Source organism: Gigantopelta aegis, chromosome 4 (assembly GCF_016097555.1).
Source record: "Gigantopelta aegis isolate Gae_Host chromosome 4, Gae_host_genome, whole genome shotgun sequence".
Taxonomy (NCBI): domain Eukaryota; kingdom Metazoa; phylum Mollusca; class Gastropoda; order Neomphalida; family Peltospiridae; genus Gigantopelta; species Gigantopelta aegis.
Genome location: NC_054702.1, coordinates 7,404,732 through 7,421,677, shown reverse-complemented (window position 1 = coordinate 7,421,677; position 16,946 = coordinate 7,404,732). Strand labels below are relative to the sequence as shown.

Sequence of the window (16,946 nt, the reverse complement as noted above, 5' to 3'; positions counted from 1 at the left end):
CATTTCTAAATGCTGTAGATCTGAAGATATACAGTTCTGATGATGAAAAACGACCGCCATCTTGTTCGCACCAACTTTAGAAAATGGCATCTTAGATTTTCGTGAACTCCACACCCCAGAGATTAATTTCAGCCATAGTGACACATGTTATCCACCCGGCTCCGGTTACTGAAAAACTAAGGCTCGTTGTTCACCCTCTGCTGCAGGACTAGTAACATTCTGCACTCATTTCATTTCAGGCGGGACGTAGCCCAGTGGTAAAGCGCTCGCTACACGCGCAGTCGGTCTAGGATCGATCCCCGTTGGTCTATTTCTCGTTCTACCAGTGCACCACGACTGGTATATCAAAGGCCATGGTATTTAAAATGGTGCATATGAAAGATCCCTTGTTAATGGAAAAATGTAGCGGGTTTCAATTCCAAAACTATATGTCAAAGTTACCAAATGGTTGACATCCAATTGCTTATTTTTAATGAATCAATGTGCTCTAATGGTGTCGTTAAACAGAACAAACTTTAACTTATTTTTTTCGTGCTTAGGCCTTTGTATATCCGTCCACAAATGATTTTCCAATATTTTTGTTGTTGTTTAAAAGTAAATTATTTAAAGGTATTTCTTTTATGGATATATAGTTGAAGATATATTGCATCAAAAACAAAACGAAAGCTAAGCTAATTAATTTTGACGATAAGTCACCGTTATACTTTGAGATGGGCTCTAACATCTTTAACCCGTCCCCTTGTTTTATTGCTCGAGTTGTCTTTCGTTACAATGTAGTGATCGGAATCAGCCGAGTTTTCCCGAATGATGCTTATGGTCTCACTACACAGATATCATCTGCCATTGAAACCCATGTTAAACTGCCCAACTTCAAGCGAAGATTGCCATAGAATGGGTTCTCGTTGGCACTAACAACATACACCATTGCAAACATACATTATATAAGCATTTATGTTCACTCCAAAATTGAGAACATTTCCGTCTCAGTTTTTTGCTATATGACCGCATCTGGCTGTAGTACCGGTCCGAACAGGTGGTTCATTAACCGATTCACTCCGGCTGTCACTTGCGCTATATACCCATGTCCCAAAAGGTCGATGCACAATATTACAAAATAACATGGGCAAAATACAGCCAGAAGGCTTACCATTAAAAATACATGTTGTTTTAATTCTTCACCATTTCCTAGAAGTGAATATGTGAACCATAACATGTGTCCCAATTAGGAACTATAGTGGACCCGTGATCAATGAACTGTCACCCGGAAGTGATCTGTGTAGTGAGACCTAACATGTTTTGTAAACAAACATATCATGAAAATCGAGACCAAACAACAACTTGTTTTAAAATGGCGGAAAATTCTAAACGTGCTGGGACAAATTTGATGGCAATAAAGTCAAATATTCTTTAACAATGACCTGGTGTATAATTGTTACATCCTGATAACAGTAAACAGGTACAATATAAATAGATAACGGAACCATGTTCTTTACTAATTGAGCTAAATTTAATTTAGTTACTGCCAGTTAACGCGATTTCGTTAGTATCTGGTTATCGCATCCTTCCATGTATGCACGGTTTTAGTGAATGTTAGCCAGTAATGTTAGTTTGTCAGTTTACTATGAAATGTATTAATAATATACGGCAAAATAGTTGACTGCACCGCTCCCCTTAAAGTCGTAGACCCTAGTTTCAACCTGTAATGGACCCGTCCCGTCATCCTAAAAAAAAAAATTGTAGGCCTAATTGAATAATTTCAGTTTGGTTTGACATAAGAATAGTAAAAGTGTTTTGAAAAAAACAAAGAGAAACCCCTCCCCAACCTTTTTTGTGCAATTAAAAACAAAATCATTTCAAAAATAAATAACAGTAGCATGAACCAATGATTTAAAAAAAATTCAAATAGGAAACTCATTGTTTGCATACATAATAGTATGGGTTTTAGAAGATGAATGCTTTTTGTTTTAATGAAAAAGAGTGAAAAATTAATTTATAACTAATTTTTGTATACGGCCGGTTGACGGACCTTTAAATATTTTTTTTCATTTTCTGTCCAAAAACCTGTATAATGAATGTAACAGAGAAATCATCCAAATAACTGGTGATTATTTAGTTTTTTACATGTAATATGACCTCTAATCTGATTGAAAATGGAAACAAATAATATAAAGCAGAATTAAAATGGTTTTAAGTATCGTTTTACAACGATATATGCAAGCAAAAAGTCACCATTTTCAGCGAAACAGTACTTGCGTCTATATCTTTGGTTCCTCCATGTTGATGTTAGTGCATTATGATTATAGAATGCATGTGAAAAATTAACTGGTATGTATAGTTGTGGGCACGTAACTCCACAAAAACTCCTGTACTGTGTCAGCTATGGATATTACGGGAGTTTTGGCACAGTAACGTGTCCACAACTAGGGTTAGTAATGAGAATAGTCATGTTCATATTCACCCACCAATGTCTGAAAATAATTTTTTGTTTTTTGTTTTTATGAAATACTTTTGCTGGTGACGTGGTGTCTTTTGTGGGACTTCTGAAGCCAGTAATAAATAGATAGACCAATCAAAATCTATCAAATATTTCCTTCAGAGACAGAGAGGGCGTCATTCAGAGATCTCACAAAATACACCATCAGGAATCACCAAACAAAATACTGAACTGACTTGGTAGGACTATGATTTGGAATAATCTTTGTAAAGTTTGTTGGAGGTGTCCGGGTGCCGATGGAGTAGAGCCGGAGTGGATGTATCATTGTCAACATGGACATGGAAAACATGCAGTACAATATTCTGAATGGGTTGGGGAAGTTGACATGATGTTTGTACCTTGATTATAACGTCTCAATAATATGTTTTTAAAAATAGTATGAAAAGGGTGCGAAGTGGTATGAGGAGGAAGTTACAAAATAAATGTTTCAACATTTGCAACAATTTCTACTCAATAATAGAGGTCTATATATACGAAGTATTGATTATATGATATATGTCCTCAAATTACTTGTAATAATCCATGTAGAATTGATTGCATTGTCAAAGAATACATGTTTAAAAGTTTGTAAATACTGATCGGAGATGGCGCCGCCATCTTGGATTTCGATCGGAAAGTTCCGTTGATTTCCGTGAGCGCTCGGAAATAGTCACATTGGGTTGTTAAACTTCCAAAATCAAAAATTTTATGCCCATTTTCTGTATTTTTTCTGATTTACACTAATAAAGGTATGGATGGTTTTTCATATTACCAAACCACGATGTAGAACACCTCTCCTAACTACATTTTTACCTGAAGCAAACTTTTCACACTGAATTATTTTTAGGCAAATGCGTGCATAATTAAGTGAAAATAGAATGTTCTAGCAGATTAATGTATTAACTTTTCTCATTGGCTATGTTTCCCGTGTCAGAACCTATCTGAAAAGAGCTTTCAGACGGAGTTTGTACCCATTAAATGAGACAAATCTGGAGCCAGTTTTTGCGCAGACGCAATTCATGCCGTCACGAGTTATCGTTCCTGTTGGTTCATGCTAATAACAGTAAATTTCATAGTCATGGTAGTGTGAAAAAGGTGATTCCTGTGAGAATGTTATATATGTTTGGAATATTATAATCTACAAACCTGTAACATATCTGGATGAAGTTACAATAGAGTAAAACAATAGTCTGTGACATTGAAATTTGGAAATACCCTTAAAAAATACTCCAGAGCTCATCTCTATATTTCCACACCCATGGACCAAATACTATGGAATGGCCCATAACCATTCTCAAAGGAACGTGTGTTTTTTAAATATGAAGAATGGATTTTAAAATATAAAGAATGAATTTTAAGATATGAATTTCCAAAATGGTTACTCTAAACAATAAAATCTAAATAATGTCTGATTTCAACTGTCAAAAACAGTCCTAATAGTGACAAATATTCTGTAGTGATATGCTGTCTTGTTTGTATATTTTCAGCTCATGGTACATTTGAGATAAGATGTCGAAAAAACTTTCAAAGAAACAACTGGATAGTGAATTTGAGGCATTCTTGAGACAGGTTTGGCTTTTGCTTAATATATATATATATATATATACTACTCAAAAGAATTTAAGGGTCAGACGATATTTTCGACATTATTTTCTGAATGTCACTTATATTAGCTAGACCATAATGTCACGCATGGTATTGTTCCATTTTGACGAAAGTGGGTCAAAGCAACCCATAAATGAATTAAAATCCACTGTCATTGACACTGTCGACTAGTTCTAATGGCGAAAACATGCTTACATTTGCACGTAAATTAGGGCGAAAGCGAAAGGTCTGCTAAGTGCCCATAACTTGCTTTTTCACAAAGCGCTTCATTTACACGCTTTGCATGTGTATTCCATGTTCCCAATGCTGAATTTCCGTATAATTGGAGCTTGCGTTCGTGTAATGGTACGACGTCAACTGACTATCGAAGATCGAGGAAGGGCTATTGCTTGGATTCAGGATGGCAATACGCAAAGAAATGTTGCTCTGAGACTTGGTGTCAGTCAGAGTGTCGTTGGCTGACTGTGGCAACGGTACCAAGCAACGAATTCTGTTCGAAATCGTCCACGTTCGGGAAGACCCCGAAGCACTACAAATAGAGAGGACCGCTACATCACCAATATGGCTCTACGTCAACGCACAACCACTGCACGCCGATTACGTGACAATCTGCGGACTGCGACTGGAACTCGAGTGTCTGATCAAACCATACGCAATCGTCTGAGAGCCAATAATCTACGCTGCCGTCGCCAGGCTGTTCGACCACCACTCCTACCACGTCACTGGTGCACACTTCATCTGCGGTGGCAACGTGTTCAGTGGGGTCGAATGGTGTTCATTGATGAGTCCAGGTTTAGTCTCCAGTTCAACGACGGTCGGGTTCGTGTCTACAGACGTCCTGGGGAGCGCTTCACTGACGTTAACTTTAGACAATGTCACCGGTTTGGTGGTGGCAGCATCATGGTGTGGGGCGGCATCTCTATCCACCACAGGACCCCCCTCTATGTGGTGGATGGCATTCTGAATGGAATCCGCTATCTGAATGAGATTATCTGGCCGTTAGTTCTCCCAGGCCTTCAGCAGATTGGCGGTGGGGCAGTTCTGCAGGATGACAATGCCAGACCCCACCGCGCCAGGGTGGTAACAGACTTTCTCAGACAACAAGGTATCGCCAGGATGGATTGGCCAGCATATTTGCCTGACTTGGCCCCAATAGAGGCGCCTGGGACGAATTAGGCAGGAGAGTTCGGGATAACCATGCCCCTCCGGCCAACCTTCATGATCTGGGTCAACTTCTTATGGCAGAGTGGCAGGCCATTCCCCAAGAGTTCTTCAGACATCTGATCAACAGCATGAGGCAACGATGTGTCGAGTGTATTCGCGCCAGGGGTGGATTCACACACTATTAAACGAATGTTCTAATGTGTAAAATCCATGTTTGTCAACCTTCAACTTTGACGGCATGTCATGTGACTTGCTTGTATACAGTGACATTTATTTGTGTTTTTTTGTAAATATGGAACAATAAATTAAATTTTTGGTGTAGTTTACATCATCAATCTAATACACTCTGAAACTTATTTGGTTATAAATTTTTGACCCTTAAATTCTTTTGAGTAATATATATATATATATATATATATATATATATATATATATATATATATATATATAATATATATATATATATATATATATATAGTAGATCACATATATAGTATATAGTTATACATATAGATTATAGTATATATATATATATATAGTAGATCACATATATAGTATATAGTTATATATATAGATTATAGTAGTATATATATATACATAGTATATAGTTATATATATAGATTATAGTATATATCTAGTAGATCACATATTGTTAAAAGCTTTGCAGTCTTCACCAGAAAAAGTTAATGATCAGAGTGCTCCCCACCACAAACACTTGGAAAGTTTTAGGAGAACAGGAAATTGATAATAATTTTTATTTGAAATTTTAGGAGAGATCTTCAGCTCACCATGAATTTAATCATGGTGAAGTCTATTTTGTCACTAATGTCGCCATGAATTTAATAAGTAAATCATTACTAATACTATTGTTGTCATTACTCAGAGTTCGACAAATCCGCTAGCCCGTGGCTAGTGGTTTTTAAGTTTGGGCTAGTGAGAAACACAAAACCACTAGCCCCTGCGGGCTAGTGGTTTCCCCCCTCCTCTCGTCATCGCTCAATCATGTTTTTTTTTTTCTTTCTTTCTTTTTCTCTCGGCTGAAATTTCGTTTAATAAATTTGATTGTGACGTTTGTCATCGAATAATATCAACAACGCAATCAGTATATAATAATAATCCACTTGAGCTAGGTCTGCAAACTGCAGTAACATGCTATCTCTACATCGTCACAGTTACATCATGCATTGTTTACCTTTCCCTTTCAAGTTTCTGGCACAGGAAATAAAGTCTAATGACATGCATGTTTTGATTGGTTAATCTCGCACATGTTTTAGGCTAAGAACTTGGAAATCACCAATCGCGATGACAGGTTAATCTCAATCAAGTAAACCCCAGCCATGCTTTGAATTTCAGTGTTTGTTTTATTTACCTATTGTTTTCTAATTTAACACTTCGCTAACATGTGGTTATCGGCAATCAGGAAAACAATTTACTTTAATGGTAACCGCATATGCAATGACTCGGCTTGACCTATTACGTGTAGCGGTTTGGATAATACGTCACAGCTGCCGATACAAGATAATACCTTTTTTGTTCATCAATTAACAACGGATTAGATGTCGCCGTTATATTCTTTTGATATCGGTCTGACACGGGATAATGCCCTGTATTTGGCACTCCGTTCCTGGCGACATAAATAGTAGGCCCTAAATATATAACCAACTACCAAATACACTGAACCATCTATTACTGTGTGTCACACCGTCGTACCCTCATTTAAATTTAATTATTTTGATAGTGTGTTTAGATACCAACCAAGAGTTTGCTCAATTATTTTTCCCCAGGGCGGGGGGGGGGGGGGGGGGACGAAAACGGGACAATGACGATGGATCACACTTGACAAAAGACAAAACGTACGACACGACAAAAAACTGAAAGTTACAACATGATTTAAGTGTTTGTTTTATTTTACTGTTATACTCGTAAATGTGTAATGTTACAAAAATTATATAAAAATCCAGTTATAATTGATCAGGAATTTGGGCTAGTGCTTTATCTTGGTGGGCTAGTGGATTTCACAAACCCACTAGCCCTGTGGCTAGTGACTTTTCAAAATATTTGTCATACTCTGCATTACTGTGTGTTTGCAAGAATCCGGATTATACTTATAGAGTTCGACAAATCTGCTATCCCAACATGGCGACACCCAAGACTAGTGCTTTTTAACACAGGGCTAGTGACAAATGCAAATCCAGTAGCCCATCATGCTAGTTAATTAAAAAAGAAAAGGAAAAAAAAGAGTTGTGCATATTCAGGAATACATTTCAAGTTATTTTGATCTAATTATAGCTTAACATTCCATCAATTTAGAGATGAAATGTTTTGAGCTTAGCTTGATTGGACTTAATTTGGGCTTGCTTATTTTTGGAACACCCTTTATTGTCTCAGTTTTGGTGAATAAGCTTAATATAATGTTTGTTTTGATTTGTTGTGCATGTCACGAGTTGTAAACTCTCAGAATGCTTGTTCAGTTGATTATCGGAATTTGTATTACCGGGTAACTATGCCTTTGCTGCCCGCCCTCTTTCAAGGTTGAGTCTTGGATGAAGGTGATTTTTCATATTCTGCAAGAGTTGTCGCTTGGATACAAAACAAGTACCTGGCAGCCTTGAACTTGATGACTTCACCACTGCAACACTGACATTACTGTGTGTTTATGTGTGTACAGATGTAGCTAATATATATATCTATATATTTTTAAAGATCCATTAATGTGTAGTTGTGGTGTTTTGATTTCAGTCTGTGTCATCTGATGAGTCGGTTGAAATACCAGCACATAAAAAAACCCCAGATCTTTGGTGGATAGATGATTCAGACCAGGATGATGTATCCAAGATTGGAAAAGGTGAGGCAAAACCTTAGTTTTGATAAATCTATCTTATATTGCATGGGTGGCGTCTGCTGATCCAGTAGCCGATGAAGAGAGTCAGTAATAGAAGAGAGACAGATTTAAAAAAAAACATACCTAATCAGCTGCTCTGCAGCCCTCAACATTGCGACCGATTTGGTCATATATGTGACCATATTTTTATTTGGCGACTAAAACATTTCATACTATCTGTATAATCATCTGGCTCCCAGATGGAACAGTCACCGTAGAGGGCTGCTCTGTTGTAATGTGTCAGACCCAAACGATCCACTGAAATGAACACTACAGATACCGATTACTGTGATGATGCACAGATTAACTCAAGTGCTAGTTACAACAGACATTTCAGTTATTTGTTTTAAAGAATGTGAGAAGTTACTGTGAGTACTACAGTCTGTTGGATACGGAGCATACCATTTATCTTTCAGCTTGTTTATAATAACTGTCCAGTTTGTTTTTTATCATAAGATACATTTTGAAGCAACATATTATAAATAATATTTAAAAATGACTCATGTAGTAATTTATAATTGTTGCTGGTTTAGATGGGTTTTTTTTTAAAGCATGCATTATGTTGATGGCTTATCCAGTGTTTAAGCTGTTGTTCACACAATCGCCAAATGTAACTTGAAGCTGAATTTGGAAAATATACAGTTTTTCAATATTAATTTGCAAAAAAAATGCTAATTTGAAATTGCATGCCCTTTGTGGACCTAGTATCGGTTTGGCTTCCTGGCTAATTGAAACATTAATTTATCTACAGATCTAATGGCCAAATTCGCTCATTTGATAATTATATTTTAGTTCCAGTTAAAACTTGCTTACCTGTAATCTAGCTTGGTTTTATTTGACATTTTTTTTCTTTCATAATGACAGTTTAGTAGGATGTTTTTGGTACAAAAAAGGTCTAGTTTTAAATCTGACAATAAGAACTAAATTACATTTTTTGTACTAATGATGTTACGAATATATGTCTGTGTTATTGCCGGAGAGTGCCGGTTCATTGTGACTCATGTGACTCACAGCGAGAGAGCTCTACTTATACTGAGATAGCGTCAGTTGACAGCAAGTCTGGAACAGCTAGTGGTGTTTACTAATGACTCTGGTTTACTTACACCAGGACAGCAAGTCTGGAACAGCTAGTGGTGTTTACTAATGACTCTGGTTTACTTACACCAGGACAGCAAGTCTGGAACAGCTAGTGGTGTTTACTAATGACTCTTTGGTTTACTTACACCAGGCAAAAGTTTCCTGAAGTCCAAGAAGCCTGTTGGTGAAAAGAAAAAGACAGAGCCAAAACAAAAAGAAAAGTTGAAGACTGACACATCTCCCAAACTGAAGACAAATCAAGACAAAGGAAAACCTCGCAGTAAGCTAGAGGTACGTTAGAAAGTCTCCTCTTTGATGTAGTGTTTCTGCCAGAAAGAAATGTTTGGGTATGGCACTATGGAATTGAATGCAATCACAGTCTACAGGCGGTGGGGGGGGGGGGGGGGCCTCCCACAGAAAGAAAATGGATTAAGTTTAGGGTTAGGGTTAAGAAAATCATAGTTTAATTAATTTTGTCATAGGGTTAACTTAAAAAAAAAAAATCTGCAAAAATTTTTGGGTATGGCACCATACCCATTTTACCCTCTGGCAGAAACCCTGTGAAAGACAACAAACTTAAATGTTTTTGAAGAAAGAACTTGCAATATATTAAAGATAAGTTACAGAAATACTATCAAAGTGTATAGTGGCATCTTCCCACAAAGATAATTTGATGAATTATTTTGGTGAAATTTTAAAATTATGCCGTAAACTACTTGCCTGTAAAAAAAACCCACAACTGAATAATTACATTTACTAATAGAAAAAAACCTATTATGTTGTTGAAAGTTTATAGAGGATGATAGAAACATGTGACTTTCCAGTTAGTGTATCCATGTTTTGACAATGAGCAACTTGTAATTGTTTTGGTGCATATTAAAACGTAAAGTCTCTGTTTACTTTCTGTTTTTACCAAGTGGGAAGCCACTATTTATGCCAAAAAGCAACAAATGATATTTTCAATATTTTCTATTAATTATGCAAAGTTTATATGTGTGGTTAATTAAACTGTAGTTAATAAGGTTATTTATTAAAAAATGAACTCAGATATAACCTGAAGGTTTTATGCATACTGGTCATGCATGATATGGTCTCATTAGGCCATGTAATAAAATAAATCATGGTGTGAGTTTCTTATTTACAAAGAATTTAACTCTATAGTTGTTACTGTATGTGTGTCCATTTCAGGTGCCTCCCAAGCGAAACCGAAACCGCCCTGATGTGTCCATGAGCAAAGACAGTTTAGAAGATAGTAAGAAAACTATTTTATTCTTAACATTTACTTTCTCTTTTTGTGCTTTTAATTGACTATTATAAAAGTGACTTTTGGGTTACATTGAGTTGATTATTAAAAAGTGGTGTATGTTACATTTTATAATGTAGTTTAAGGTATTTTATAAAAAATTTATTTTAAAATGGAGCAGTATTTTAAATTAATGTAAAATGTAGATTTTAAAAACTATCCTAAGAGTTGCTTATTATAAAACAGACTGAACACCAATGAGTGACAAATGAGTTAATAGATCATACTATATTACCTGAAGTAATAATAACAGATAAATCAACCTTTCCTGAAGGGATTTTAAGCAGGGACCTTGCGTGTAAGAGTCCCACCAGATCCTGCCAGAAAGCACTATATACCAACACCACTTGAATAATACTAATAACCTTATTTTATAGTTATCATATTATATTCTTGTTACTTCAAGTTTGTGTAATAATAACATAACCTTTTTTTTGTCAGTTTCTGAAAAGTCTGAGGAACATGAGCTAGATGGCAAACGGTAAGAATTGTTATCATAGTATTTCTTTACGTTTTTGGTCCTATGTTCTCAGATCTAGTTGATCTCTAACCAAAATCACCCCGATCCTTTTTTTCAATAAGCATCATGCCAGAGTGCTGCATTTACTGTGTCCCTCACCTACCAGTATGCCCCCATCTACCAGTATGCCCCTATTTACCAGTATGCCCCCATCTACCAGTATGCCTCCATCTACCAGTATGCCCCCATCTACCAGTATGCCCCCATCTACCAGTATGCCCCCATCTACCAGTATGCCCCCATCTTCCAGTATGCCCCCATCTACCAGTATGCCCCCATCTACCAGTATGCCACTATTTACCAGTATGCCACTATTTACATCTACCAGTATGCCCCCATCTACCAGTATGCCACTATTTACCAGTATGCCCCCATCTACCAGTATGCCCCTATTTACCAGTATTCCCCCATCTACCAGTATTCCCCCATCTACCAGTATGCCCCCATCTACCAGTATGCCCCCATCTACCAGTATGCCCCTATTTACCAGTATGCCCCCATCTACCAGTATGCCCCCATCTACCAGTATGCCCCCATTTACCAGTATGCCACTATTTACCAGTATGCCCCCATCTACCAGTATGCCCCCATCTACCAGTATGCCCCCATCTACCAGTATGCCCCCATCTACCAGTATGCCACTATTTACCAGTATGCCACTATTTACCAGTATGCCCCCATCTACCAGTATGCCCCCATCTACCAGTATGCCCCCATCTACCAGTATGCCCCCATCTACCAGTATGCCACTATTTACCAGTATGCCCCCATCTACCAGTATGCCCCCATCTACCAGTATGCCCCCATCTACCAGTATGCCCCCATCTACCAGTATGTCCCCATCTACCAGTATGCCCCCATTTACCAGTATGCCCCCATCTACCAGTATGCCCCCATTTGCCAGTATGCCCCCATCTACCAGTATGCCCCTATTTACCAGTATGCCCCTATTTACCAGTATGCCCCCATCTACCAGTATGCCCCCATTTACCAGTATGCCCCTATCTACCAGTATGCCCCTATTTACCAGTATGCCCCCATCTACCAGTATGCCCCCATCTACCAGTATGCCCCTATTTACCAGTATGCCCCTATCTACCAGTATGCCCCTATCTACCAGTATGCCCCTATTTACCAGTATGCCCCTATTTACCAGTATGCCCCCATCTACCAGTATGCCCCTATTTACCAGTATGCCCCCATCTACCAGTATGCCCCCATCTACCAGTATGCCCCCATCTACCAGTATGCCCCTATTTACCAGTATGCCCCCATCTACCAGTATGCCCCCATCTACCAGTATGCCCCCATCTACCAGTATGCCCCTATTTACCAGTATGCCCCCATCTACCAGTATGCCCCCATTTACCAGTATGCCCCCATTTACCAGTATGCCCCCACCTACCAGTATGCCCCCACCTACCAGTATGCCCCCATCTACCAGTATGCCCCCATGTACCAGTATGCCCCCATCTACCAGTATGCCCCCATCTACCAGTATGCCCCCATCTACCATCAGAAACAGGCCTCAGGATTTCAAGTTTTATGGGGAACACTGTTTTAGTGCTGTGTCCTGTGATAACTGGCATCCATTAGAAATGTTTTCAGTAATCATGGTAATAACGGCTTGTGTTAGGTCACATCTTACCTGGAATTATTGTTTCTGTGTTATCCAGAGATCTGGAAAAAGAAAATGTATAGTTAATTTTTGTTTTATTACAAAGCACTGTTCCGCTGCCCACAACTCTGCATTGTCCTTCTCCACAGTTGAAAATCAAATTAATGTTTAAATAAACATGCTGTCATCTTCTGACGCCTATGCATATGTCCATATTTTAGAATTCTATATGTATGTTCTGTATTTGATAGCTTTTTATACTAGTCATGGTATAACTTCAGTTATTATGTGTCAGTATTTTATTTTATGATTGGAATAGATTTCTCAAAATTTATTATTTAAGCAAGAAATTGTAAGTAATGTGTTTATGCACGTTTAAGAGGTCGTAATAGCACCTTCAGTTGTGAAACTGAAACAGCATGAGAATTAACTTAGCTAATGTCAAATTGTGCCTTGACATTTGATATATGTGTAAATAATGTTTAATTTAATCAGTGCTTCTAGAATTTTTATAAAATCCACTAACCATGGGATCAGAGTTTTGAAAAATTTACTAGCCATGATTAAAAATCAACTAGCCCTACTTTACTTTAAGTAAATACAATTTTAGTAATAGTAATAATTGGATATGTCACCTAAAGAGGGAGATAAAGCTTAAAAACACTAAGGCTGGGAGTGGAGGCAGAATATTTATGTTTACAAAATAGACTAAAATGCAGCATTTGACAACTTGTTTTCACTAGCCGTTGAGCATTGCAATAGTACATGTACATGTACTTAGTTACTAGCCCAACATTGAATATCACTAGCCATGCGAATGGGGCTACCATAATCTAGAAGCCCTGCCTGGCATGGCAATATTAGTTATTTACTAGCCCAACACTGAATATCACTAGCCATGCGAATGGGGCTACCATAATCTAGAAGCCCTGCCTGGCATGGCAATATTAGTTATTTACTAGCCCAACACTGAATATCACTAGCCATGCGAATGGGGCTACCATAATCTAGAAGCCCTGCCTGGCATGGCAATATTAGTTATTTACTAGCCCAACACTGAATATCACTAGCCATGCGAATGGGGCTACCATAATCTAGAAGCCCTGCCTGGCATGGCAATATTAGTTATTTACTAGCCCAACACTGAATATCACTAGCCATGCGAATGGGGCTACCATAATCTAGAAGTCCTGCCTGGCATGGCAATATTAGTTATTTACTAGCCCAACACTGAATATCACTAGCCATGCGAATGGGGCTACCATAATCTAGAAGCCCTGCCTGGCATGGCAATATTAGTATATTTACTAGCCCAACACTGAATATCACTAGCCATGCGAATGGGGCTACCATATTCTAGAAGCCCTGCCTGGCAAGGCAATAGTAGTTATTTACTAGCCCAACACTGAATATCACTAGCCATGCGAATGGGGCTACCATAATCTAGAAGCCCTGCCTGGCATGGCAATATTAGTTATTTACTAGCCCAACACTGAATATCACTAGCCATGCGAATGGGGCTACCATAATCTAGAAGCCCTGATTTAATAATAATGTAATTGCTGAAAATATTTTACACTACCTAATAACTAGTCTGTGCCTTTAAAAGACTACATGTATTTCCCCAATTGTTCGTTTACTGTGAGCATGGATATATGAATAATGCAAAACTGATGTCATATGTTTTCAGATCGGCTGTAACAGATGCCAGTTTAGATAGACACAGAGACACAGCAGGTTGGTTTTTAAATCAGATTCTTCAAAATATCTGTCTGGTTATAAATAATCTATATTAAGGTAGGTACTGGGTCTGCATCCTCATTTTAACGGCTCTTTGGGGAAGTAAAAGCAAAAACTGTATTTGGGAAAATGAAAAAAGACATAATGGGGATGAAATTTCCTGATTTATTTTATTATGATGGTTTTATTAATGAGATTATTGTTGACCTCATCCAGATGGTTTCGGTGATGGACAGGATCCAGGCAGATCCACTGATCCGGGGAAGGTTGGAATGGACACACTGGAAGAAAATGCTGATAAACAGAGATTCTTCAAGGTGCTTTTTATTTTTTATTACTGTTAATAACAGGTAAAGAAAACGGATATTACTGACAGTGAAAATAACAGAAACCCACGTCAGTACATAATTCATTACAATCTGAAAGTATTACAAGAAAAACAAGATGCAAGCATGTCTATTGTAATAATAAATATTGTTTGAACCATGTATCAGTGCAAAACCACATTGCGATGTTTTGAATAGTAACGTGATATAACTGTATTAAATATTAATTACATGGAGTCTAGTAATGTAGTGGGTGGACAAATGGATGAATTATTTGCTATTCAAAAATAAAAAACAGTTTATCAGGGCCTGTGCTTTTAAAACTATTGGAGACAGACTCCGAACTCTATTAGAATATTGAGTCTTTAAAGTTTCAGACCGCTAGCCACTTGGAGATTAAATTAGAGTCACAAATAAAATATCCCAGATCACGTCAAGACTCTTAAGAACCACTACAATCTCGAACCCAATAGAGTCCAGACTTAAAAGTTTAAGACTGAAGTCCAGACTCTAATTGAGACGTAATGTTTTATAAGCATGGAGCCTGATCGTAAAGAATTTCCTAGAATCCAAAGAAACAAATTCTTTTTTCAATTATAGGGTGTATACTACCAGATCAGATCCCATAGACGACAATAGTAACATATGTGCTAAAACTCATTCAATCAATCCACATATTCACCACAGATATAAATACTACCACCCCTCACCCTTAAAGTGAATCAGAAAACATTGGGGGTCAAGCTGCTCATTTCAGAGATAACGGGTAGTGTCCATGACTACCTTAGTTATGCACAAATTGTTTAAGTTTAGTACATTTTTTTACAGGTACCCCATTCATGTTTCAAGCACAAGGCTACTTGACACTGCAGTTCTAGATGAAATAAAATTGCATATATTTTTTTCCCAGATGAAACTAATTTTTTAAAAACAAACACTCACATTTATCACCAATCAGTGGACTTGTGGTATTAACTGCTCTATCAAAAGATGGGTGCACCTCGGACTTTGACCCAGCCAGAAGTTATTTGGTTTAGTACTACCTATAAATCAAACTAAGAATTTAAGAAGTACTGTAAATCTTCTTTCTGTTTTGCTGTTTAGGATCTGGAGGAGGAAGGCACGGTGGACTATGGTCAGCTGAACCAGGAGATGAGTCGGACAGAGTTTGGTTTGTCTCCGGGTGGAGTTGCTGCTGCCACCACGGCTGCCGGTAGTATAGGTGTTTTTTGATGAATCAGGGGAGCCGCTACAAGAACAGCAGAATGAGCCGCTAAAGAAACCAGCGTTACTCTCAGCCGATAAGGTTAGTTTAGTAAGAAACTGAATGTTAAATGATACGTGTGTCTGACAGTCAAAATAGGTTGTTCATGTTTCTGGAGCTTGTCATTTTATCAGTGAAAATTGAATGTGATAATCATAGTATCAAGAGACCGATGATGTATTAACAGCTTCTTGCTTAAAATATACATTTTTAACAGATTAAGCATTTTTAGTTGTCCTTTTGATTGTAGTAGCTATAAATGCATTTTGTGTGAAACAGAATAGGTATACTTTGAGAAGTAGAGTCATTGACTTTAAGTTTGTCAATGTGAAAAACACATGTTATATGACCAGCATATGATTTGTTCAGCCAGTATTGTATAATGAAGACAATCACACTGAGAATGTGAAAAACACATGTTATATGACCAGCATATGATTTGTTCAGCCAGTATTGTGTAATGAAGACAATGGCACTGAGAATGTGAAAAACACATGTTATATGACCAGCATATGATTTGTTCATCCAGTATTGTGTAATGAAGACAATCACACAGAATGTGAAAAACACATGTTATATGACCAGCATATGATTTGTTCAGCCAGTATTGTATAATGAAGACAATGGCACTGAGAATGTGAAAAACACATGTTATATGACCAGCATATGATTTGTTCAGCCAGTATTGTATAATGAAGACAATCACACAGAATGTGAAAAACACATGTTATATGACCAGCATATGATTTGTTCAGCCAGTATTGTGTAATGAAGACAATGGCACTGAGAATGTGAAAAACACATGTTATATGACCAGCATATGATTTGTTCAGCCAGTATTGTGTAATGAAGACAGTGGCACTGAGAATGTGAAAAAACACATGTTATATGACCAGCATATGATTTGTTCAGCCAGTATTGTGTAATGAAGACAATCACACAGAATGTGAAAAACACATGTTATATGACCAGCAT

At 37.5% G+C, this 16,946-nt stretch overlaps 1 protein-coding gene across 1 annotated transcript; it reads left to right on the top strand.

Annotated features, from left to right (window-relative positions):
• Positions 1–1,321: 1,321 nt before the first annotated feature.
• LOC121372379 (centrosomal protein of 162 kDa-like) lies at positions 1,322–15,949 on the top strand. The gene is made up of 9 exons (XM_041498683.1): positions 1,322–1,456; positions 3,961–4,042; positions 7,982–8,087; positions 9,352–9,491; positions 10,389–10,452; positions 10,945–10,984; positions 14,332–14,378; positions 14,598–14,698; positions 15,812–15,949. The coding sequence occupies exons 2-9, from the start codon at positions 3,983–3,985 to the stop codon at positions 15,938–15,940; spliced, it is 687 nt and encodes a 228-aa protein (XP_041354617.1). The 5' UTR covers positions 1,322–1,456; positions 3,961–3,982; the 3' UTR covers positions 15,941–15,949.
• Positions 15,950–16,946: the final 997 nt, after the last annotated feature.

Coding starts and splice junctions, on each gene's coding strand:
- LOC121372379 (XM_041498683.1), top strand. CDS start 3,983: ATGTCGAAAAAACTTTCAAAGAAACAACTGGATAGTGAATTTGAGGCA. Junction 8,088..9,351: donor TGTATCCAAGATTGGAAAAG/GTGAGGCAAAAC, acceptor TACTTACACCAG/GCAAAAGTTTCCTGAAGTCC. Junction 14,379..14,597: donor TAGACACAGAGACACAGCAG/GTTGGTTTTTAA, acceptor GACCTCATCCAG/ATGGTTTCGGTGATGGACAG.